The following is a 27,022-nucleotide window of genomic DNA, read 5'->3' as shown; positions in this document are numbered from 1 at the left end:
CCTAGTTGTACCAGATCTCAAAATATACCATAAAGTGGTCATCCTCAAAACAATCTGACACTGGCTAAGAAATAGAGTAGTGGACCAATGGAATAGGTTAGGCAATCAATATAGTAGATAACAACCCAAAGATCTAGGCTTTTGAGGAAAGATCTCACTATCTGACAAAAACTGATAGGGAAACCTGGAAAATAATATGACAAGAACCAAGCATGGATCAACATCTCACACCACACACTAAGGCAAAGTCAAAATGAAAACTTGATCTAGAAATAAAGGGTGGCACCACAAACAAATTAAGGGAACATGGAAAAGCTTGCCTTACTTACAGATAAGGGAAGAATTTATGACCAAACAAGACAAAGAGAACATTACAAAAAATGAAATGAGTAATTTTGATTACATTAAGTTAAAAAGTTTCTGTACCAACAAAGCCAATGCAACTAAGATTAGAAGGAACACAATAAATTGGGGGAAAAATTTATAGCAAGTGTCTCTGACAAAATCCTAATCTCTCAAATATATAGAGAATGGAGTCAAATTAATAAGAATACAAAGCAATTCCCAACTGATAAATGGTCAAAGGGTAGAAGCAGGCAGTTCTCTGAGGGAAAAATTGAAACTATCTATAGTCGTATGAAAAAATGTTCCTAATCACTACTGATTAGAGAAATGTAAATTAAAACAACTCTGAGATGCCACCTCATAACTATCAGAGTGGTTAACATGGCCAAAAAGGAAAGTGACAAATGGTGGAGGAGACGTGAGAAAATTGGGACACTAATACACTGTTGGTGGATCTGTGAACTTATACAATCATCCTGGAAAACAATCTGGAACCAGCTCAAAGGATCATAAAATTATATAGCCTCTTTGACCCAGCAATACTACTACTGTATCTCTACCACAACAATATTTTTAACAGCTCTTTTTGAAGTGGCAAAGAATTAGAAACTGATGGGATATCCATCGAATGTGTAATGATTGAACAAGTTGTGGTATATGGCTGTAATGGAATACCATAAGAAATGATGAAAATGATAAATTCAGAAAAACTTGGAAAGAGTTTTATGAACTGATGCAAAGTGAAGTGAGCAGAACCAGAAGAACATTGCATGTCATAACAATTCTGTATGATCAACTGTGAATGACTTAACTATTATCAGCAATGCAAGTTTCTAAGATACCCACAAGAAACTCATGATGAAAAATGCTATCCAAAACCAAAGAAGGAACTGTTGGAGTCTGAATGCAGATCAAAGCATGCCATCTGCCACTTTATTTCCTTCAGGAGTTTTTTATTTGTATCTGTAATATGTCTTCTGTCATGGCATGAGCAATATGGAATTATGTTTTGCATGAAAGTATTGGTATAACATATATCAGGTTATTTACTACCTGGAAAGGGAGCAGGAGGGAGGGAAAGAATATGAATTGTAAAATGTCAGAAAACAATGATCAAAAATTGTTTCTACATGTAAATAAAAAAAGGAAAAATAAATTTAAGGGGAAAAAAAAGTAAGCTGAAGTCTAAATATTTAAAATATCAATGAAGAGCCAGGAAACTGATTATAAGCCTTCCATTAATGCTATATTGATCTTATATGAATTGTCTCTCTCTCACTAGGATGCAAATTCCTTAATAACAAGGCAGTTTTAGGGGCAGCTAGGTAGTACAATGGATAAAGCACTAGGCCAGGAGATGGGAGGACCTGGCTTCAAATCTGGCCTCTAACACTTGCTAGGGAGGTAAAACTAGGCAAGTCAATTAATTAATTAACCCCATGTTTAGCCCTTGCCACAGTTCTGCCTTGAAACTGATACTTAGTATTAATTCTTAGACATAAAGTGTTTTTAAAGTGGGGTGGGCACTGTTTTTGTCTTTTTCCAATGTCTGGCACCTAGAAAGCATTTAATACATATTTGTTGATAGACAATGATTCATTTCCCCCTCTTCTCAGCAGAATTCAGTGACAATACAGGATGTTTTCACTATAATTGTTATTTCTTGCAAGGGGGATGGAAGGAGTTCAATGTGGAAGGTAGTGAACATTTTTTCCCTCCAGAGATAATTTTGGTGTAAAGACAAATTTGCATCAAAAAATCAAAGAAACAGTTAATATACCTCCCCTAAAATGATCATAGAATCCTAGCTCTGAAGCTGGAAGTCACCTCATTTTAGTTCAGTGACTCGCCCAAGTTCAGGGTCTCTGACTCTATGTGCTTTCAGTACTTCAGACTTCCTATTACAGGCAAAGCCTAAGTATTCTTTAATTAAAACATAAAAGAGATTATGAAACTGATGTTATATATCAATGCCAGGCACTATCAATGCCAAAAAAGATAACATATGGCAATAATATTATAGTATTCAATGGTCTCTTAAAGTCTTGGTTCTTTCTGTTATCAGATGATTTTTCAGGTGCACCTATAAATAGAATTGTAGTGACATCTAATGGTCACAAAGCATGTCACATGTACAAGTTCTCCAGCAGTATGTCTATTAACTATGTCCATGAACATTCCCATGAGAAATGAAAAAAAAAAATCAGGTCATTTTTAAGCGACACACACTATACTCAATTCTAAATTATATTATTTAAGCCTCCCTGAACGACTATCAGAAACCACAATTCACATTAAACAAACATTCTTATTTCATTACTCCACACTAGCTTGACTACTTAAATTTCTATCCAAAACATCAGTCTAAATGTTACTGATAAGACTAAACAGATATGCTACTAATAACCTGTCAATCACTGAAAATTACCCTCTGCAAAATTCTGAGCATACCTTCTGAAAAACCCAATTTGCATTCTGCACATTTAGAGAGCAGGTACCTGCTGCCCTCAGTCCAATGATCTGAATGTACATCATCTTCTCTCTCTTGCTTCCCTGAATAATTATCACAGAGTGTAAAGAGCATCAGGGATAGCATTTACTTTTCAGCAAGCTATCCAAACATAATCAGCCAGTCATCAGCATAAAGGCAAGCAAAGTGAGTACCACCTTCAGGCAATATAAATGTACTCTTACCAACTCCAGCTGCTTTCATAGTCCAGTCTTCTTTTAACAAGAGTCTGTCATCATCTTCTAAACTCAACACGAGTTCATTAGTCTAAAAAGAAATAAGTGAAAAAATGCATTAATTTTATCAGCATTTCTAATGCATAATGGGTTCTCTCATCTTAGGTCAGGTCCATGGTCTATTATTCTATAATAAGACAAGAATAAAGGAATTATATGAGAAAAGGTCCAACTATTCATGTACCTAAAAACTTGACTAAGCTAAGGAGTATTGGAGCATATATAAATGAGGATTTTATTTTTAACTTTTCATGTACTTTCATAAAATGATAGTAACATGGTAAAATTTCACTAACACAAACTCTACTAATTAGTACCTTATAACTAAGACAGAACTTCTATTATTTATGAAGGGAGGACTTAACATAAATATAGGGACAATTTCAATTATTTGACAGAATAAATGAAGTCCTTAAGCGATGGAGAAAGAACTCATTACTTCATTCAATTACTTATTATACAATGAATTTCCCATAGTGGATATGCAGTGAACAAATCCATTCTCTTCAATAAAGCAGGTTGTTTACAGGATCATAAGATGAACAACAGAGGGCTAGAAAGTGTTTTAGAGTCCAATTGCTTCAATCCTTTTAGAAGAGAAAACTGAGATCCAACAGAGATAAAGTGATTTGCCCAAGGACACACAGTATTAAGTATCAAAGATGAGATTCAAACTGAAAGTCATCTGATGCCAAATTCAGGATATTTTCCACTGCTTCCTGGCCAGGACACATCTTTTTTTTTAACCTAATAACATAATTCCAGCTATATTTACTTGAACATTATTTAATTTCTTTCAGCTATTTTATAATCTATACTTTTTCATACTAAGGTTGGTTCCATACAATGGAACATTTATTCCTATCTCCATGCCTTTGTCTATGCTGTTTCCCCTTACTCAGCATGCCTTATTGTATTATTTACTGATTATTTTAAGAGGAAGATGATAATTTCAAAATCAGATCTGCCAATTTCCTCCCTTCTCCCTCTTTTCCTCCCTTTTCCCCTCCCTGCTCCCTCCCCCCCCCCCCTTAGTTGAATTTTTCTGTTGGTATCAATGAAATTAGCTCAGAGTGAATAACTTGGTATATCAGACAAATCACTTTCTCTCTTTTCTAAGTTTAAGTAAGGGGTTTATTTAAGAGAACGGGAAAGGTAAAGAAGTTGAAGGGAGAGAGGGCTTGGGGTTTCCTTAATCCTAAAACAATTCCTAAACTGGAAGATGGTGGAATAGTTTCAGATTTGGGAAAATGGCCAATAGGTGTGAAGAAACCAGAGAGCAGGACTTTTCTGTCCTTCCTCCTTTCTGTCCCAAGGGCAAGAGACTAAGTTCCTCAGCTTGTCTGTTCCTTTTTTAAGGGTCCTTCCTGGTCACCATTTCAATTAGAATGTCCTCCTTGACTGACAGTTCAGTAGTCCTGGCTTCTCCAGCTCTGCTGCAGACTTTTCCCATTTCCTCTCCTCTACAACATTACATTACCCACTTACCTAAAAACTTCCCATCCTTCAGAGGCCAGCTCAAGTCCTACTTAGTCATATAACTCTTTCTCAGAGTGATTTCTCTCTTCTCCAACTTCCTTCTGAACTTACTGTGATATCCACAGTTTAGCATTTAATTGTTATCTGATTGCTTCCTGTGTTTTTTATTGCCGCTGGATTTTAGCACAATGGGGAATGCCTTTTACTTCTTTCATATCTGCCATCATGCCTAACATGGTGCTGTACACTGAAGAAGCACTTCATCAATACTTTTCTTTTTATTATTGAAACAGAGATTTCATTGAGATAGGGCACTGCTGGCATGAAAATATTTTTATCAATCCTGATCAGCATCTCACTAAAACTTAGCAGCTTTGGAGAGTTTTCTGGGAACACTGAGTAATTAAGTTTTCTTATTCAGTGTCACACAGATGCTATGTCAGAAGCAGATCTTCTAGTAGTCCCTTTATCCAACACAATACAATGTCTCTCTATTAATTTATTAGTACTTTATTAAATTATTTTGTGATCATATTTTTAAAGGTTTCTCATTCTACTTTTGATTGAAACATTTTTCCCCCTATGATAAGGTCTGTATTTTCCAGTTGAAAGCACCCAAGGACCTGTGACCTTGGGCTGCTCATGTAACCCCTTCATTCTCACAGGAAATTCTCTGAAACTACTGCATTGGAAGAAATTCCCAATCCCAATAAAAATAACAAAACCCTTCAAATGCCAAGAGTGTTTTATAGGTGTTTATTTTGTGTATAATCGTTTCCAAAAGACGACAGCCTAGAAGCTTAGCTGCTTGAATCAATCTCTGATATGAATTTCTTTTATGCAGTAAAAATATTTAAGTGAGCCTAAGTTCTAATTAATCAAAATATTATTACACATATGTTTCTATAAAGACAGTTCACTACTATGAAATGCCCAATTTATAAACATCTCTAAAGCTGCCATAACTACAGACTCACCTCTTTCAGCTGCACTTGAGAGAATTACCTGTACCCTCCCACCCTGCTACTACTGGAGCTGGGAAATTCTCCCAACCTAGTTCTTTTGAAACTCAAAACTCATTTTCTCATAAAAACAATGAAAAACCAGTATGTTCAGTATTATGGGCTTAATTAGGATTATAAAAGACTTCTCTAAAATGAGTTGATAGTTTGGAAATGTAGTTCATTTGTAAACTGGAAAGTGCTTGTATAGAGAATTAAAGATATAACCTAATTTGGCACATACTGTTAAAACATCATCTGTCCAAAATTCAGTTCTCTGATAACAGCCATCCATTACAAGGCAGAGATCCATGGAGTGAGTTAAAAGGATCTGAAAAAATCGATTTTGTAAAATCCATTCACTAAAATTTACTATTTTATTCATTGAAGAGTTTTTCAGATTCTCACTCACAATTTACTATTTTACATACAGTTCCAAGTTTGGTTGAGTGTCCAGTTTCTAAGCAATTAGAAAGGAAGAGAAGTTACTAAAGTTAAGCACACAGAAAACAGCAAGAAGTGACAAAGAAGAACAAGAGAAGAGATAGAAAAGTTATAAAAGAAATAATTTTAAAACATTGTCTCTGCCTTTAATATAAGAAGCAGATAATACTAATCGAGAAATCACAGGGGAAGGGCAGCTAGGTGGCTCAATAGATACAGAGCCAGGCCTAGAGACAGAAGGTCCTGGGTTCAAATCTGATATTTGACACTTCCTAGTTATATGACTCTAGGAAAGTCACTTAACTCCAATTGCTTACCCCTTACCACTCATCTGCTTTGGCACCAATAGTTAGTATTGAACTGAAGACAGAAGGTAAGGGTTTAAAAAAAAAAAAAGAAAAACCAGGGGAATTCACTGTATTGATGTGTAGAAATAATCACTGATATTCACAGCCATGATCACAAATCAGTTTAAATTATGTTTTGCATACTTCAAGAATTCTGGGAAGTATGTAGTACATTTTTGAAAGATTTCCAATGAAATAGCTAACATAAAAAGTTTTGGTCAGTTATCAATAAAGTTTTACTACCCAGAGGAATCCATAAACCAAGAGTTTACATCTCAGGATTATAGAATTTGAGGTTATCCAGTCCATACCTTCAGTTCAAAGATAAAGTAAATGAAAACTAAAGAGGTTAAGTGAATGGTCCAAGACCAAAGAAGGTAAGAGGTAGCTTTGACAAAACTTGAACCCAGGTCTGCCTCCATTTTCTTTCCATGTCACAATCTGAACACTTAACTGTTTGTGTTAAATATATAATTAAAGTTTATTAGCCAAAGTTTGTTAACGAACATTCACCAATTTGTATACATACTTGTTTTGGAATACTTTGAACATAAGTGAAGATAACAGGCTCTAGATGATTGAGTTTCTAGATTCTGAATGTTAACCCTATAAGAAAAACAGCATGAAATAATGAACAGAGAGCCAACCTTGAAATCAGGAATACCTGGATTCAATTATTGTCTCTGACAGCTGTTGGCTGAATAACCCTGAGCAGGTCAAATAACTCCTCAGTTCCCGTAGGCAACTCTCTAAGACTACTGCATTGATTGACATTCCTTGCTGGGAATTTCCAATACCAATAATAAACAAGCTCTGGGTCAAAACACTATAAACACCAAAGCCTTTTTATAGATATTTAATTCATATGTAATAGAATTATTTCCATCAAAAACTCTTAAGATTCAAAAATACATTCTACATAAATAACATCTAGAACTATAATCAATTTCTTAATGACTATATATGTCAACATAATTTAATAATTCGAAGGGCAGCTAAGTGACAGTGGATAAAGCACTAGGCCTAGAATAAGAACCTGGGTTCAAATCTGGCCTCAGACACTTCCTAGGTGTGTTTCCTGAAATAGAAGTGATAATCTGTTGACTTTCTCTGTTGTTGCAATGGTACTCTGACAGACTAGAGAGAGCTGCTAGTATGGGACACTTGCTACAAAGATGGAGTGATACTGAGAGATACTGCTACAAATAGAGGGATGCTGCCACAGGGGTACTGCCACAGGGGAATGCACTGGGGTCTGCCTACTGATCACTCTTGATGGCTGATGGATCAATCTATTTCCTAACCTCCTCCTCCCTTCACTCCCTCCCTTCTCCAACCCTCTCCCACGTGCCTCCCTTTCCCTCCCCCTTGTCAGTCAGTCTCCTTTCTTTCTTTTTTTTTTTAAACCCTTACCTTCTGTCTTAGAATCAATACTGTGTATTGGCTCCAAGCAGAAGAGTTGTAAGGGCTAGGCAATTGGGGTCAAGTGACTTGCCCAGGGTCACACAGCTGCGAAGTGTCTGAGGCCAGATTTGAACCTGGGACCCTCCCGTCTCTAGGCCTGACTCTCAATTCACTGAGCTACCCAGCTGCCCCCGTCAGTCTCCTTTCTGTGTAACTTAAAGGTGACTCTGAGGTTTAGAGAAACTGCTCTTGTTCTCTTTCTCAGGTAAGGAGGTTTATTGGAATCAAACAGGATGGGAATTGAGGTGAAGGGGATACGGGTGTCCCTAATCTATAAGGAGAATTTAGAAGGGTTATGGAAATAGTCAGTCCAGTCATAACTGTGGCAGAGAGACAATTAGAAAGATGGAGGACAACTGTTTAAAATCTTCTTTCTTCTTCACAAAGCCACCAAGGTTTCTCAGCCTAATTTCAGAAGCCCCTCTTAAGGGTTCTTCAACCTGGGACAGAAGCTACAATGATCAGTTCAGTTTCTTCCCCCTACAGCCTGGCTTAGTTCCTTTCTTGGTCAGTCAAACCCGCAGAGAGAGAGAGAGAGAGAGAGAGAGAGAGAGAGAGAGAGAGAGAGAGAGAGAGAGAGAGAGAGAGAGAGAGAGAGAGAGAGAGAGAGAGAGAGAGAGAGAGAGAGAGAGAGAGAGAGAGAGAGAGAGAGAGAGAGAGAGAGAGAGAGAGAGAGAGAGAGGAGAGAGAGAGAGAGAGAGAGAGAGAGAGAGAGAGAGAGAGAGAGAGAGAGAGAAAGAGAGAGAGAGAGAGAGAGAGAGAGAAAGAGAGAGAAAGAGAGAGAGAGAGAGAGAGAGAGAGAGAGAGAGAGAGAGAGAGAGAGAGAGAGAGAGAGAGACAGAGACAGAGACAGAGACAGAGACAGAAAACAGTTCCTCCTTTGGTCAGTAGCCCAAAGACAAGCCAGCCCCCCAAGGGTCCTTCAGCCAGCCTCAACTCCCAGAGCCTAGAGAGAATCAGATCCTCCCCCTCAAGCTTTCTCCTAAGAACATTCCATTTGGAACCTTCTCCTTGATTTTGCAGATCAGGTCCCTAGCTTGTTTCTTGCATCTTGGCTTGTCCTGCAAAACCTCTCTCTTCAAGTCTCTATCACAGACCCTGGGCAAGTCACTTAACTCCGATTGCCCTAGCCATCACCCTCCTATCTTAGAAGTGTTACTAGGACAGAAAGTAAGAATTTAAAAAAGTAATCATTTAATTATTCAATAACCTATGATTTCACCTTCTCTCTGATTTAAGAGATAGTGTTCAAGAGTTATTGTGACTGATACATTTAACAACCTTCAATCTTTCTGGTGAAGAACCTCACTAAACATAGCTAGGTTGGTCCTCAGGAAAAAGAAAAAAAGTGTCCATTACTAATCCTGCATTTGAAGTCTTTCCACCTTAAGAGTATTGGCAGAGTTAACATTCCTCAGGCTTAAACTTTGAAAAAACAAGGTCCCACCTTCAGGCCACAACATAGAATCATCATAATTATTATTTCACAACAACATTGATGCAGATGACTTGGAACATTGTGCTGAGTCTATTGCTTAACCTAAGATCTGACCTGGGACTTAATTTTTAAAATTCTGAGAGAAGTTTGGTTTCCATATATCTTTTGATTCTATCATTTAAAATGATGTAGAATCTACATATCTGTTTATAACATGCCTCTTTTTCTACTAAGTTAGATTATTCAAAAATGCTGAAGCAATTGTTTTTTACATAGTTATTTTGCCTTAAAGACAGAGATGGTAGCAATTTTATTTATGATACTGAGCTTTAGTAGCATTAAAAACATTCTCTTATTTCAGTTTAGTAGTCATGTCAATCCCACTCTCTTGCTTCACAGGTGAAATAGCTCCATCCTGTGGATTTTAAGGATATTGTTGCTAGACTGTTGAAAAATAGGCCATATTTTTTTGCAATTATAAGCACAAATAGGTCAAATTGTCTTCTGCTGATCATTTCTTTCTAGGCCACTATACTTTTGGTTTCTTGAGACTTCTAGGTGAAAGTTTTTATATTGTCCCTGTGGGCAACATCCACTATATACAAAGATAATACCACACCATACTGTTGTATTTCCAGTAGTGCTGAAGGAGGTATACTGACATCCAAATTCTCATCACATCATCCTTATAATAACTGGCACACATTGGTTAGAGGGAAGGTTAGGCTTAGAATAAAGTCAGATAATAAAATAAGTATACTCAGCTGATGTAAGGAATAAACTGATAACTTTGGCTTTATTAACACACTAACTTATTTAAATGCCACGTAAGCCATTAAGTGTTAACATACTAGGGTTGTAAATAGTCTGAGTTCCTGCATGTGAGTATATGTAAGCCCTTAGAGGCAAATAAGAAGACTAATGTAGTGTAGCACTCCCTAAGAGGATAAGTTTGGAAAGTAAAGGAGAAAAAACTCAGCCAGAAACACCACCGAAAAGGACAATAGCTTGTAGCCAGTTAAGATGCCGAAAGGCCCAACACATTGCCACCAGCCAAATCTCCGCCGCCAAAAGGTCCCGGAGAGAGGAAATAAGCCAAATATATAGATCTTTTACCCTTGTGTCCCCTCCTCTAAATGCCCATTCTTTAGTTCTCATCTTCTTTGATTAGATTATATCTTTAAAATTACTTAGCACTTCTTTGTTAAGTTCACCTTTTGTGAGTTACTTAACCTTTTTGTAATTAATTTAACCTTTATAGTTATTTAACACCTTTTTGCATTAAGATCTAAAAATAGACTTAACTCAAAGTTCTACCTTCACTATAAAGTAAGAACTAAGTACCTTCATTGTTCAATCAGGAGATTATAATTCTATCTTCACCATAATGTAAGATCTAAGTAAGGTGGAGTAATTTAAAATTCACACTGTGTAGCCCAAGAATGTCTCTTCCTAATAATCAGTCACTATCCTCACCCTCCACAATCTGGGTAATATTTAGGTCACAAGAAGCATATTACTTTTATTTGACTCTGTTCCAGACTTTTCTGTTAAGGATCACAAGTTCATACAGGCTAATGAAAGATAGTAAATAGTTTTCTTTGCTAATAACTTTTCATGACGTCAATTTTGGGACTCTGTTGTATGCATTTATGTTCCATGTATGTGTAAACACACATACATACATGTATTTACAAACCTATATACATACATTATATACATAAATTGTGTATTTCAGAACCATTGTGAATGTTTTTCAAGAGATTAGTTCATACTAAGTTAAGAAAATAGAAAATCATTCTTATATTATTACTAAATAATCAGTGCCACAAATAATAAAGCTCAAGCACACACCTATCAAACATACCTTTGATTTGTGTGCCTGATGAATAATCTTCATTTTATCTGAAAAAAGAATAAGGTCTTATTATAAATTATTGCAATGGATTTTTTTACTTTGAAAGGTTAGAAAATTGAGAAATCTGTATGCTTGCCCTTTCTACATAAGGCAAATAAAACTAAGAAAGAGCAATCAGAAAAATGACAGGGTTTATTTTAAAATTTGACACACTGTGTAAAACAAAATGACTTTTTCAATTTGTTAGAATTCCAGATCTATAAAAATATTTTATGAGGCTTTGTTGGATCATGTATTTTTATTACATGAAATATACCATTACTTTAACCCAATTCTGTGCATTTTCCTTAGAATAAGAGATAAATGAACAACACTGCTTTCTCTTATTGTTCAAGCTTTAAAATACAGGAAGAACAAACAACTCCAATTTCTGCAAAAGTTTAAAAATGTAAGATATAAACACAAGCAATTCAAAACTGTTTCACTAAAGAAATATTCACAGTGCACTGAACACACTGAAAAGAGAGTTACTAGATCAACTAAAAAATCAGTTCAAATAATTAACAAAGTTCCAGGATATGAAATAAACCCACATAAATCACCAGCTTTTCTATATACTACCAACAAAACTCAGCAGAAGAGATAGAAAAATAAATTATATTTTTAAAAACTGAAGACTGTATAAAATACTTGGGAGTCTACCTGCCAAGCCACATAAAAGAATTATATGAACACAATCACAAAACACTCTTCCCACAAATAAAGTCAGATAAGGCTGATTCCCCTTTTCCTTGGCTTTTCTGGAGAGACCCCTTGGCTGAGGTCTCTGAACTCCAGCCTGGTTCAGACTAGATTGGAGCAGCTCTTCTTTCCCTTTCTTCTCTCTCCGATTTCTTAATTTCATCCTATTGTAAATAAATCACCAATGCTGGGCGCATTGACAAAAACCAATTAGGGGGCAGTCTCCTTTTGGCATAAGAGTGTACATTGAAAATAAATGTTCAATCAACCTTCAGTTCAATCAACCACACCCCAAAGTTCATTCTGAATCTTCTTGATGTAGTGTAGATTTTGCAGGCATCTTTCTGCAAACAATTTATTCTCTGGATTTTTGGAGTTAGCTGGCTTCTTTCCTTGAAGAAAATTTTTTTTTAACAAAAATTTAAAATCTTGGATTTTTATAAAAATACAATCTCCAGGGCAGCTGAGTAGCTCAGTGGATTGAGAACCAGGCCTAGAGACAGGAGGTCCTAGGTTCAAATCTGGCCTCAGACACTTCCCAGCTGTGTGACCCTGGGCAAGTCACTTGACCCCCATTGCCTAGCCCTTACCACTCTTCTGTCTTGAAGCCAATACACAGTATTGATTCTAAGACAGAAGGTAAGGGTTTAAAAAAAAATACAATCCCCTCTGAAGTGTATCAGTCAATTATCAAAAGAAAAGAAAAACCCAAAAACATAAAAGAAAAACAAATGGAAGAAAAATTAAACTTTTCAGAGAAAGAAAAATTCAAAATCAGAATCAAAATACCAAAAAGCTATGTATACAAAATTGTGAGTAAACAAGAATAAATTCAAAATAGGCCCTTGTATTAGGGTTTAATAAATTTCTAACAGGCCCCTGTATTAGGGTCCAATTAAAGTAATTTCTATCCCACAAGTCTGTAGGACAGAATACATTTTTCACTTACCCATTTGTAGCCAAGACTACAGGAAGTTGCCATATTATAAGAGAGGAAAAGGACTAGATTTTTGTGTGATAGGGAAGTGTCATTCTTAGGGATAGGGGGAGCCAGGATGATAGCCAAACTTTGGTACTTGTCTGTGAGTATTTCACAAAGAGTGTGGATATAAGGAGTCCTACGACTTAACATATGTCAAGTGTTGCAACCTTGAGTCTCACACTAGGTTCAAGTCCTTTTGTATTGGCTTAGAAGTTCATCAATCCCATGTGGATTGGTTTGGTCCTTGTTGACCTTGTGCTCCTTGGCACTGCATAGTGGCTCTTTTGTTCCCTTCTCTTTGAATCAGACACAATCATTAATCAAAGTCCCATAACATTTATCAATAAATGGCAGGTTTCCATAGTCTAAAGCTTTTTGGGTATGCATTAATATTATAGCCAGTATATATATTTTAAACTTATATTACTGCAGAATAAAAAAATTAATACCTATTGTATGTGCCTTAAGGATAAGAAATGAGAAAAGGGAAAAATAAAATATTCTAATCAAAATAAAAGCAATAATAAAAAATTTTAAATTCAGGAATTCAATGTATCCACTTATCTATGGATTGCTATCTCCAATGCATGTGATAGGATACAGTCAATCAGTTTAAATAGAAGAGGCTCTCTTTACACGTAAGCAATGAATACAAGAGTATTCTCTCCAATTTTTATGGATATTGGAGTGGTTAGCAATATTTGGAATGACCCTTCCCAGGAAGGCTAAGATGCTCCAGTACATTGGAAGTTCTTTATATACACCTTGTCTCCAGGGTTCAGGTCATGAAGTAAAAACTCTAGTGGTCCTGCTTGTACTGCAGTTCCAGATTCATGGAGTTCATGCAGTTTGTGCTGTTATTCCTGTATATAGTGTGAAGACTGGATTTGGCTCTCCCCTGATTGTAACAATGAAGGTACTTAGATCTTCCTTGATTGTGAAGATTAAATTGTAAGCCCTGTTCTGTTTTTAATTTTTAATCTCCAACATGGAGATCTACCCATTTTGGATTTTAACCACAAAAAAAGGTGTGAACATCCATTCCATAAATTGAGTGGGAGGTCTGTGACCCACGTGTGAAAGAGTGGGCAGTCCTGGAGTAGAGCGTCGGATGCAGTTGATAGACGTAAAAATTTAGGGGAACTGACACAAGAGAAAAAAGTCTTTAAAAGTGGAAACAGAGACAGACCCTTGGACTTGAAGACAGAGGCTTGAAGAGTCACTTGGAGTGAGGAGAGACACTTGGAATGAAGAGGGACACTTGGAATTTGAAAGAGACACACTTGGAGTGGAGCCTGCTGGAATTGAGACTGATAAAAGAATTGTCTGATTTAATTGGCAATGTGGTGAGTATAAAGGCCAGCTTTCTTCCTTGCCCTTTCTGGAGGTGTGAGCCTCCAGGAAAGGCCCATCGTCTTAAGACTCCTTTCCCTTGGCTGGGGGCTTAGAATTACTACCTGGCTCAGAGGAAGACAGAACTCTCCCTCTCTCTGTCTCCCTACCCCCCCCCCCCAACACTTTTCTCTCTTCCTTAATATCTTCCCTCTCTTGTAAATTTTGGGATTTAGAAATTAAATCCCTGGCAACCAATTAAATATTCAGTCCAATCATAAATATAACAATAGGAAGCAATAGAAATATCTCTCCCTAATACTGATGCATATGCAGGGAAGAAAGGCTTAGCCTGTATAGGTGGATGTGCAAAAAGCATCTCGAATGGTGAAGTGTAGGTCTCACCTGGGTCTGATTCTAAGATAAAATAGAGCCAGAGGGAGAATTTCAGGCCATTTAAAATGTATCTTAGTGCATAATTTTCCAATCATAGTTTTTTTTTGTTTCTTTGTTTTTTTAATTATATTTTATTTGATCATTTCCAAGCATTATTCATTAAAGACATAGATCATTTTCTTTTCCTACCCCCCACCCCCCATAGCCGACGCGTAAATCCACTGGGCATTACATGTTTTCTTGATTTGAACCCATTGCTATGTTGATAATATTTGCATTAGAGTGTTCATTTAGAGTCTCTCCTCTGTCATGTCCCCTCAACCGCTGTATTCAGGCAGTTGCTTTTCCTCGGTGTTTCCACTCCCATAGTTTATCCTTTGCTTATGAATAGTGTTTTTTTCTCCTAGATCCCTGCAAATTGTTCAGGGACATTACACCGCCATTAATGGAGAAGTCCATTACGTTCGATTATACCACAGTGTATTAGTCTCTGTGTACAATGTTCTCCTGGTTCTGCTCCTCTCGCTCTGCATCACTTCCTGGAGGTTGTTCCAGTCTCAATGGAACTCCTCCACTTTATTATTCCTTTTAGCACAATAGTATTCCATCACCAACAGATACCACAATTTGTTCAGCCATTCCCCAATTGATGGGCATCCCCTCGTTTTCCAGTTTTTGGCCACCACAAAGAGCGCAGCTATGAATATTTTTGTACAAGTCTTTTTGTCCATTATCTCTTTGGGGTACAGACCCAGCAGTGCTATGGCTGGATCAAAGGGTAGATATTCTTTTGTCGCCCTTTGGGCATAGTTCCAAATTGCCCTCCAGAATGGTTGGATCAGTTCACAACTCCACCAGCAATGAATTAATGTCCCAACTCTGCCACATCCCCTCCAGCATTCATTACTTTCCTTTGCTGTTATGTTAGCCAATCTGCTAGGTGTGAGGTGATACCTCAGAGTTGTTTTGATTTGCATCTCTCTAATTATAAGAGATTTAGAACACTTCTTCATGTGCTTATTAATAGTTTTGATTTCTTTATCTGAGAACTGCCTATCCATGTCCCTTGCCCATTTATCAATTGGAAAATGGCTTGATTTTTTGTACAATTGATTTAGCTCTTTATAAATATGAGTAATTAAACCTTTGTCAGAAGTTTCTATGAAGATTTTTTCCCAATTTGTTGTTTCCCTTCTGATTTTAGTTACATTGGTTTTGTTTGTACAAAAGCTTTTTAGTTTGATGTAGTCAAAATTATTTATTTTACATTTTGTGATTCTTTCTATGTCTTGCTTGGTTTTAAAGCCTTTCCCCTCCCAAAGGTCTGACATGTATACTATTCTGTGTTTACCCAATTTACTTATGGTTTCCTTCTTTATGTTTAAGTCACTCACCCATTTTGAATTTATCTTGGTGTAGGGTGTGAGGTATTGATCTATTCCTAGTCTCTCCCACACTGTCTTCCAATTTTCCCAGCAGTTTTTATCGAATAGTAGATTTTTGTCCCAAAAGCTGGGATCTTTGGGTTTATCGTATACTGTCTTGCTGAGGTCGCTTTCCCCCAGTCTATTCCACTGATCTTCCTTTCTGTTTCTTAGCCAGTACCAAATTGTTTTGATGACTGCTGCTTTGTAATATAGTTTAAGGTGAGGGACTGCAAGGCCCCCATCATATGTGTTTTTTTTCATTATTTCCCTGGATATCCTTGATCTTTTGTTCTTCCAAATGAACTTTGTTATGGTTTTTTCTAAATCAGTGAAGAAGTATTTTGGTAGTTCAATGGGTATGGCACTAAATAGATAAATAAGTTTGGGTAGGATGGTCATTTTTATTATATTGGCTCGTCCTATCCATGAGCAGTTAATGTTTTTCCAATTGCTCAAGTCTAGTTTTAGTTGTGTGGAGAGTGTTTTGTAGTTGTATTCATATAGTTCCTGTGTTTGTCTCGGGAGGTAGATTCCTAGGTATTTTATTTTGTCTAAGGTGATTTTGAATGGGATTTCTCTTTCTAGTTCTTGCTGCTGAGCTGTGTTGGAGATATATAGAAAAGCTGATGATTTATGTAGGTTTATTTTGTATCCTGCAACTTTGCTAAAGTTGTTGATTATTTCAATTAGCTTTTTGGTTGAATCTCTAGGATTCTTTAAGTAGACCATCATGTCATCTGCAAAGAGTGATAACTTGGTCTCCTCCTTGCCTATTTTGATGCCTTCAATTTCTCTTTCTTCTCTAATTGCTACTGCTAGTGTTTCTAGTACAATGTCAAATAGTAGAGGTGATAATGGGCATCCTTGTTTCACTCCTGATCTTATTGGGAATGCATCTAGTTTATCCCCATTGCAGATGATATTAGCTGATGGTTTTAGATATATTCCAATCATAGTTTTAAGTCCTCTGTTCATTCTTTCAATTTGGCCTTAGCTCTGGGGATGATATGGTACATGGAATTTGGGAGTTATCCCCAAACAAGAATATATCTGAGTTTGAACAGAATCAATAAAATGACTTCCCCTATCTGAATCAATAAGTGCTTGCAGGCCAAAGCAATGAATAATCCCTTTTAAAAGTACCTTAAGGAGGCAGAGTCAAGATGGCAGCTTAGAATCAGCAGAAGTTCAGACCTATGAAAACCCTTCTTACTGATCACAAACTGAATGATCCTAGGGGATGGAAAATCAAACCTAAAAACAGGAAAGAGCCAAGGAACCCTCCTTCTGGACTCAATCAAAAAAGAATGGCCCCCAAAAGCCAGAATCCAAGAATAGTCAGGTTTAAGGGGAAGGCAGAGGGAAGGTCCCAGGACCCCTGACCCCCGACACCTAGAGTGCAAAGCCTCCAGTGGCAACAGGAACCTCTGGGTAGGCAGAGGCGCTGGTCTAGAGGGAGTACCTTGCATGCAGAGCTGTGCCAGGCTCAGAGTGTCAAAAACAGGTGGCAGGGAAAGAGCTGGAGAGGGAGCAAAGAGCAGGAGGCCTGGTCACAGCAACTAAGACCCTCCATATTGCTCCAGCCTTCCAGGAGGTTTTAGCCTCAGGGCACATCCAACCCAACTCAGCTGAACTAAATCCCATCAAAAGTCTTCAGAGGTCAGTGAAGCCCCAAATCCAACACACCTGCCTCACAGACTGCTGGACTTTAATTTAATCCAATCAAAAGCCTCCAGAGGACAGGGAAGCTCAAACTCCAACACCCCTCACCCAAAGACTGGAGGGAAAAATGTTCTGACAAAGCTCCAAGAGAGGAGACTGACAGAAATTCCCCAAAACAAAAAAATGAGAGGAGCAAAACCACAAACAAACATGGGGAGCAAAGAAGGGGTAAATATGAGCAAACAATAGAAAAAGCAGAAGGAAATTACAATAGACAGCTTCTGTACAGGCAACGAGCAAAGAGCAAACAGAACAGACGGGGAGGGATCAGCAAACGATAAATCAGAAATCCCAGAGAATTGGGTACAGGCTTTGGAAGAACTCAAAATGCAATTCAAAACACAATTAAAAGAGGCTGAATACAATTGGAAAAGAACTTAAAAACTAAAATAAGTCATCTGGAAACAGAAAATAGTGTCTTGAAAGCCAAAATAAACCAGCTTAAAAAAATGAGACAAAGGAGATGAAAGATGAGGCAAGGAAGATGAAAGGTGAGGCAAAGGAGATGAGAGGTGAGGCAAAGAAGATGAAAGATGACCTCCAAAGAAAATCAGACAAGAAGGAGAAGGATGACCAAAAAGCCAGGAATGAAATCCAGTCTCTAAGAACCAGAATACAACAACTAGAATTAAGTGACCTCACAAGGCAGCAGGACACAATAAAACAAAACCAAAAGAATGAAAAAAATTGAGGAAAATATGAAGCATCTCATTCACAAAACAGGATTTAGAAAATCATTCGAGGAGAGACAATTTAACAATCACTGGTCTACCAGAAGACCATGACAAAAGAAAAAGCCTGGACACAATAACTACAGGAAATTATTCAAGAAAACAGCCCCAATATTCTAGAATAAGAGGGAAAAGTGGGGATTGAAAGAATCCACAGATCACCTCCTGTACCTAATCCCCAATGGACAACATCCAGGAATATAATACACAAATTCAAAAATTATCAGACCAATGAAAAAATATTACAAGCTGCCAAGAAGAAGTCATTCAGATACCATGGAACCACAGTGAGGATAACACAGGATCTGGCTGCATCCACACTGAAGGAGTGAAAGGCATACCAGAAAGCAAGGGAACTAGGTCTACAACCAAGAATCAACTACCCAGCAAAACTGACTATATTCTTAGAGGGGAAAGTATGGACATTCAACAAAATAGAAGAATTACAAGAATTTGTGAAGAAAAGAACAAATCTGAACAGAAAGTTTGATGTCCAAACACGGAACTCAAGAGAATAATCAAAAGGTAATTAAAAAGGAGGGGAAAAAAAGAAAATCAAAACAAAACAACAAAAAAACCCTTTTTTTTTTTTAAAGAGACTCAGTAAGTTAAAATGATATGTATCCCTATAAGAAAAGAGGTCATTGGTAACTATGAAAAACTGTTGTTATCACCTGGGCAGGTAGAAGAATTACACTTAAGAGGGAATAGTGACAAACTATATAGGATGAAATAACAAGACAAAAATTGGTATGTAGATATATGTATGCATAAGTACATATACATGTGTGTGTGTGTGTGTGTGTGTATATACACACACACACAGACACAACTAGAGCTAAAAAAAGAGGTTAATTCTAAAAGAAATGGGAAAAAAAACAAAAGGGGTTAAATTTATATGTCACAAAGAATCTCATGGTGGGAGGGGGAAGAACATTAATACACTGGAAGGGTAAAGAGGTTGGAGACAGGAACTACGCAACTCTTATGTGCATTGAAATTGACCCAAAGAAGGAAGAAAAATACAATCCATTGGAGCAGAGAATAGATTCACGCCTTCTAGGGGAGCAGAAGGGTAACAAATGGACTGGTGGGGAGGGAAGCAATATAAGGGAGGGAGAGGGTGGAGGGGTAGTTCTAAAAAGACTGCAAAGAAAATAAGGGGGGTAATGAGAAGGATAGAAAGGGAAGTAAAATAAGGGTGGGAACTACAGGGACTGATTAAAAACAAACATTGGTGTAGAAGGAAATAGTGAAAGAAGAAAAGGCAGGACTAGGAGTAGAAATCAAAATGGTGGGAAATACACAGCTGGTAATCATAACTGAATGGGAATGGAATGAACTCATCCATAAAATACAAGTGAATAGCAGAGTGGATTAGAATCCAAAATCCTACCATATGCTGTCTGCAAGAAACACACGAGGAACGTAGATAGGCATAGGTTGAAAGTAAGAGGGTAGAGCCAAATCTATTGGCCATCAACTGATAAAAAGAAGGCAGGAGTCTCAATCATAACATCTGACAAAGCCAAAATAAAAATAAATCTAGTTAAAAGAGATAGGGAAGGTAATTACATCCTGATAAAAAGCAGTATAGACAATGAGGAAATATCTGTACTCAACACATATGCACCAAATGGCATAGTATCCAAATTTCTAAAGGAGAAACTAGTGGAGCTCAAAGATGAAATAGAAAAACTATACTAGTGGGAGACCTGAACCTTCCTCTATCAGAACTAGATAATTCAAACCAAAATATAAATAAGAAAGAGGTAAGAGAAGTGAATGAAATCTTGGAAAAATTAGAGTTAGTAGATATGTGGAGAAAAATAAATAGGGACAAAAAGGAATACACCTTCTTTTCAGCAGCACATGGTACATTCACAAAAACTGACCATGTATTAGGGCATAAAAACATTGCAAACAAGTGCAAAAGAGCAGAAATAATAAATGCCATCGTCTCAGATCATGATGCAATGAAAATAATAACTAATAAGGGTACATGGAGAGGTAAATCAAAAATTAATTAGAAATTAAACAATACAATTCTCTAAAACTGGTTAGTCAAAGAACAAATCATAGAAACAATTAATAATTTCATTGAAGAAAATGACAATGATGAGACATCCTTTCAAAAACTATGGGATGCAGCCAAAGCAGTATTCAGGGGGAAATGTATATCCTTGAGTTCATATATTGAAAAATTAGGGAGAGCTGAGGTCAATGAATTGGGAATGCAAATTAAAAAAACTAGAAAGTGAACAAATTAAAAATCCTCAGATGAAGACTAAATTAGAGATCCTAAAAATCAAAGAAGAAATTAATTAAAATTGAAAGTCAAAGAACTATTGATTTAATAAATAAGATGAGAAGCTGGTACTTTGAAAAAACAAATAAAATAGACAAATTACTGGTCAGTCTAATTCAAAAAAGGAAAGAAGAAAACCACATTGACAGTATCCAAGATGAAAAGGGAAACCTCATCTCTAATAAAGAGGAAATTAAAGCATGAAAAATTATGCCCAATTATATGGCAACAAATCAAGCAATCTAGGTGATATGGATGATTACTTACAAAAATATACTAACAGAGGAAGAAATAAAAAGAAATTGAACAAGCCATCAAAGAACTCCCTAAGAAAAAATCCCCAGGTCCAGATGGATACATAAATGAATTCTATCAAACATTCAAAGAACAACTAATGCCAATATTATACAAACTATTTGACAGAATAAGCAAAGGAGTTCTACCAAATTCATTTTACGACACGAATATGGTACTGATCCCAAAACCAGGCAGGTCAAAAACAGAGAAAGAAAACTATAGACCAATCTCCCTAATAAATATAGATGCAAAAATCTTAAATAGGATACTAGCAAAAAGACTCAAGCAAGTAATCACAAGGGTTATTCACTATGACCAGGTAGGATTCATACCAGGAATACAAAGATGGTTCAATATCAGGAAAACCATCCACATAATTGACCATATCAACAAGCAAACTGACAAAAATCACATGATTATCCCAATAGATGCAATAAAAGCCCTTGATAAAATACAACACCCATTCCTATTGAAAACACTACAAAGTATAGGAATAGAATGGTCTTTCCTAAAAATAATAAACAGTATAATATCTAAAATCATCAGCAAACATCATCTGCAATGGGGATAAACTAGAAGCCTTCCCAATAAGATCAGAAGTGAAACAAGGATGCCCATTATCACCTCTATTATTTAACATGGTACTAGAAACACTAGCAGTAGCAATTAGAGAAGAAAAATAAATTGAAGGCATTAAAATTGGAAATGAGGAGACCAAGCTATCACTCTCTGCGGATGATATGATGGTCTACTTAAAGAATCCTAGAGAATCAACCAAAAAGCTAGTCGAAATAATCAACAACTTTAGCAAATGAGTCATCAGTATTTCTATATATCTCCAACCCATTTCAGCAGCAAGAATTAAAAAGAGAAATTCCATTTAAAATCACCCTAGACAATATAAAATACTTAGGAATCTATCTGCCGAGACAAACACAGGAACTATATGAACACAACTACAAAACACTCTCCACACAATTAAAACTTGATCTCAACAACCGGAGAAACATTGATTGCTCATGGGTAGGACAAGCTTACATAATAAAAATGACAATCCTACCCAAATTAATTTACTTATTTAGTGCCATACCCATTGAATTACCAAAAAACTTTTTTACTGAATTAGAAAAAACCATAATAATGTTCATTTGGAAGAACAAAAGATCAAGGATATCCAGGGAAATAATGAAATAAAATGCAAAGGAAGGAGGATTTGCAGTTCCAGATTTCAAACTATACTATAAAGCAGTGGTCATCAAAACAATTTGGTACTGGCTAAGAGACAGAAAGGAGGATCAGTGGAATAGACTAGGGGTAAATGAACTCAGCAAGACAGTCTATGATAAGCCCAAAGATCCCAGTTTTGGGGACCAAAACCCAATATTTGATAAAAACTGCTGGGAAAATTGGAAGACAGTATGGGAGAGATTAGGTTTGGATCAACATCTCACACCCTACACCAAGATAAACTCAGAATGGGTGAATGACCTAAATATAAAAAAGGAAACTATAAGCAAATTAGGGGAACACAGAATAGTATACATGTCAGATCTTTGGGAAAGGAAAGACTTTAAAACCAAGCAAGAAGTAGAAAAATCACAAAATGTAAAATCAATAATTTTGATTACATCAAATTAAAAAGGTCTAGTACAAAAAAAAAAAAAAAACTAATGCATCCAAAATTAGAAGGGAAGCAACAAATTGGGAAACAATCTTCCTTACAAAAACCTCTGACAAAGGTCTAATTACTCAAATTTATAAAGAACTGAACCAATTTTACAAAAAATCAAGCCATTCTCCAATTGATAAATGGGCAAGGGACAGGAATAGGCAATTTTTAGTAAAAGAAATCAAAACTATTAATAAGCATATGAAAAAGTGCTCTAAATCTCTAATAATCAGAGAAGTACAAATTAAAACAACTGTGAGGTACCATATCACTCCTAGCAGATTGGCTAACATGACAGCATAGGAAAGTAGTGAATGTTGGAGGGGATGTGGCAAAATCGGGACATTAATGCATTGCTGGTGGAGTTATGAATTGATCCAACCATTCTGGAAGGCAATTTGAAACTATGCCCAAAGGGCACTAAAAACTGTTGTACTCCAAAGAGATAATAAGAAAAAAGACATGTACAAAAATATTCATAGCTGTGTTCTTTATGGTGGCAAAAAATTGGAAAATGAGGGGATGCCCTTCAACTGGGGAATGGATGAATAAATTGTAGTATCTGTTGGTGATGGAATACTATTGAGCTAAAAGGAATAATAAAGTGGAGGAATTCCATGGGGACTGGAATAACCTCCAGGAATTGATGCAGAGTGAGAGGAGCAAAACCAAGAGAACATTGTACACAGAGACTGATACACTGTGGTACAATTGAATGTAATGGACTTCTCCATTAGTGGCAATGCAGTGATCCTGAACAACTTGGAGGAATCTGTGAAAAAAACCACTATCCACATTCAGAGGAAACACTGTAGGAGTAAAAACTCTGAAGAAAAACAACTCCTTGAATACATGGGTCGAAGGGATATGATTGGGGACGTAGACTCTAAATGAACATCCTAGTGCAAAGAACATCATTGAAACAGGTTCTGATCGGGGCCACAAGTAACACCCAATGAAATTGAGCTTTGGCTGCGGGAAGGGTGGGTGGAGGGGAGGGAGGGAAATAAAGTGAGCATTGTATCAAAAAACAAATAAATAAATAAAGAATTTTAAAAAAAGGCAACTTAGCAACAAAAGCTGCTGTGGCTCAGGCAGCAGGAAATGCTTCTGGCCATCTGGTCAGTTGATCTACTATGACTAGACAAAATTTATAATGTCTAGCCTTTGGCATTGTTATTAAATCTATCTGCAGGTGCTCAAAAAGTATGTAAGCCAGAGGACACCTACCAAAAGCTTTGCCACAAAAGGCATGTTGGTTATATGCCTGTCAGGCAGAGCGTGCTGTACACACTTTAGAGGCTATAGTAGTTATACCAGGGGCTATCCATACTCTCTTAACAGAGTCCATGATGCCCTGGGTATCAAAGTGACCATTTTTATGAACAGATTGGCAAATTTGGTGATAGAAACTTCTAAGGAATAAGGCCATTATTCTGTTTTGCTTTGAGTTTTTGCTTTCATTTTTCCATTCCTTTTCATTATAGGAAAGTGACCAATTTAAGTCATCAGTGGCTATAAATTTAAAATTAATTTAGGCCCTTCTATGGCTACTAGCTTTGCAGCGGTATCTGCCCTGTCATTTCCCCTAGAGACAGTGTCACCTGTATGAGCAGAGCAATGAACTACAGTTAGTGTTTCGGGCAGCTGGAGAGCAGAAAGAACTTTATTAATATTTTCTGCATTAACTAGATTTTCCAGATGAGGTTAAAAATCCTTTCTGGAGCCACAGCATACCAACTGAATGACAAATGCCAAAAGCATATCTAGATAATCTAGATAAAGCATATCTGTATAAATTGTTGCCTTTTTATCCTTGGCAATTATACAGGCGTGTTTCAGGGCTATGAGTTCTGCACCTTGAGCACTAGTATTTGAGGGCAGTGAAGCTGACCACTCAGTGGCAAATTCTGTGACTACAACAGCTCCAGTGTAGCATATGCCATCCCTCATAAAATAAATCAGTAAATAAGACCAGATCTGGGTTGTCTAAGGGAGTGTCCAAGAGATTATCTCGAGGCTTTTCTGCCACAGACACTAGTGTTTTGCAACTGTGTAACGATTCTCCTGAAGTTGGTAAATCTGGAAGCAAGGTGGCAGGGTTAAGAGTTGCACAGTGTTTTAAAGTGATATAATGGGCATCCCAATACTAGATCAACAGTTTTTGTCACTGGTAAAGCTATGGAAGCTACACCTGCTAAGGCATGGTGATGTTTCTGAAGCTACTAGGTCCAGGTAGGCCAAATAATAATCAACTGAGAAGGTCCCAAAGTTTGAGTTAAAACACTTGAAGCTACCTCTCTCCACTCATGTGCATACAAAGTAAATGGCTTGTTATAATCTGGGATGCCTAGAGCAAGGGCAGACAGGAGAGCCTGTTTTAGATATGACAGAGATGACAGGTGTTCTGACTCTAATTTAAGTGGTTCAGGGATTGAATCCCTTATCAGTGCTATAAGGGGCTTAGTAATTTGCCCATAGCAAGGGATCCATTGTCAACAAAACCTTGTTGTTTCTAAAACTGCTCTTAACTGTTTCTTAGTGGTAAGAGCACTCAATTTTTGAATATTTTCAATTCGCTTGGGAAAAATAGAACAGGTATCAGCAGTCAGAATGAACCCAATATTCTACTTTGGGGATCACTGAACTTCATCCTTTGAGATCTTATGTCCGCTTTTATGCAGTTCCAAAAGAAGATGTTTACTATCTTCTTGACATGCTTATGCGTCTGTTGAAACCAAGAGTAGATCACCTACATATGCGATTAATTTGCCATTTTTAAATTTTATATTATCTGTGTCTTGACTCAAAATTAATGCAAATAAATTGGGGCTTTCCACCAACCCCTGGGGCAGACAAACCCATGTATATGAGAGCCCTTCTAGGTGAAAGCAAAGATATGCCTGGAATCCTCATGTATGGGTATAGAAAAGAAGGCTGAACACAAGTCCACTACTGTAAAGTATGTAGCTGTGCTAGGAATAGAAGAAATAATAGTATTTATGTTAGAAACTACTATGTCTCTTTACAATGTGATTGTTCACAGCTCTCAAATCCTGTACAAATCTATAGAGGTGCTCGCCATCAGGCTCCAATTTTGTTTTTTTAGCGGGCAAGATGGGTGTACTGTATTCAGATTTACAGGGAATTATGATGCCCTGGTGGATTGGTGAGTTTATTACCAGGGTAATACCCTTGATTGCCTACTTTGAGAGAGGGTACTGAGAAATGGAAGGAGGTGGGCTAGATTTAGTTTTAATCTGCAAAGGAACAGCTGATTTAAGTAAGCCTACATCGGAAGAAGATGTGGCCCAAAGAGACTCTGGTATATCTGCAGGTATTGCAAAGGTGGGAGGCTCTTTCATCTCCTGGCTCTCTGACAGAAGTACAGGAAGTAAATTTAAAGATTCCCCAGGCACTTACAATGACATAGAGCCATTTGGGCCTCAAATTATTGTGGCCTTTAGTTTACATAGTAAATGCCTCCCCAGCAAGTTTGTGGGGGATCCAGACATTAAAAGAAAAGAATGAGGGGGTAGCTGGGTGGCTCGGTGGATTGAGAGCCAGGCCTACAGATGAGAGGTCCTAGGTTCAAATCTGGCCTCAGACACTTCCCACCTGTGTGACCCTGGGCAAGTCACTTGACCCCCATTGTCTAACCCTTACCACTCTTCTGCCTTGGCGCCAATACACAGTATTGACTCCAAGACAGAAGGTAAGGGTTTAATAAAAAAAAGAAAGAAAGAAAAGAAAAGAATGTCCAACAGTTAGGGGTCTCATGCATACCATGTGAGGAGAAAGTTTTGGGACCTTTAGATTTATCTTCATTTACTTAGAATTTTTACACATAAGACTTTGATAGTCTATGTTTCATTCAGAAGTGATCTTTTCTCTTTTATTTGTATTTTTAAAATATTTTTTTATTTCCCTTGCCAATTGATTCACATACCTCATAACTCAGCCATGCAACCCTTTGTGGTTGCCAAAAACTGTAAAAATTAAAATTAGTCTCAATAATAAAAATGTTATATTTTTAGGAGATTTATTAAATGATCATTAGAAATCAAGGAATAAAGAGGATACAAAATAAAGAACATGTGCCCATGGCTGATTAGCCCATTTAAAATCCCTACACTTAGCTTACCCACCACCACCATGCTGGCTGCAAACCCAAGAAAAAGAGCAGGACTACCCATTCAATATTTATCCCCTCTCTACAGGAAGTATGTAATGACAGGAAGTCAGTGGGCTCCTGGGAAATGTAGTTCTTTTTTTAAGGTAACAGATTTTCAATTA

General features: G+C 37.0%; 1 protein-coding gene across 3 annotated transcripts in view; it reads right to left on the bottom strand.

The window, feature by feature from the left end:
* Positions 1-27,022, bottom strand: part of C4H2orf76 (chromosome 4 C2orf76 homolog) — a 79,353-nt gene that overhangs the window by 17,359 nt on the left and 34,972 nt on the right. For all 3 annotated transcript variants that reach the window (XM_056793757.1, XM_001362936.4, XM_056793756.1), the window contains 2 exons: positions 11,131-11,168; positions 3,040-3,121 (listed from right to left, as the gene is read on the bottom strand). In XM_056793757.1, coding sequence (XP_056649735.1) covers positions 3,040-3,121; positions 11,131-11,168 — 120 coding nt within the window. The remainder of the gene's footprint in view (positions 1-3,039; positions 3,122-11,130; positions 11,169-27,022) is intronic.

This window comes from Monodelphis domestica, chromosome 4 (genome assembly GCF_027887165.1).
Source record: "Monodelphis domestica isolate mMonDom1 chromosome 4, mMonDom1.pri, whole genome shotgun sequence".
NCBI classification, from domain to species: domain Eukaryota; kingdom Metazoa; phylum Chordata; class Mammalia; order Didelphimorphia; family Didelphidae; genus Monodelphis; species Monodelphis domestica.
The sequence above is the reverse complement of the archived record's forward strand: the minus strand, read 5'-3'. Positions and strand labels throughout refer to the sequence as shown.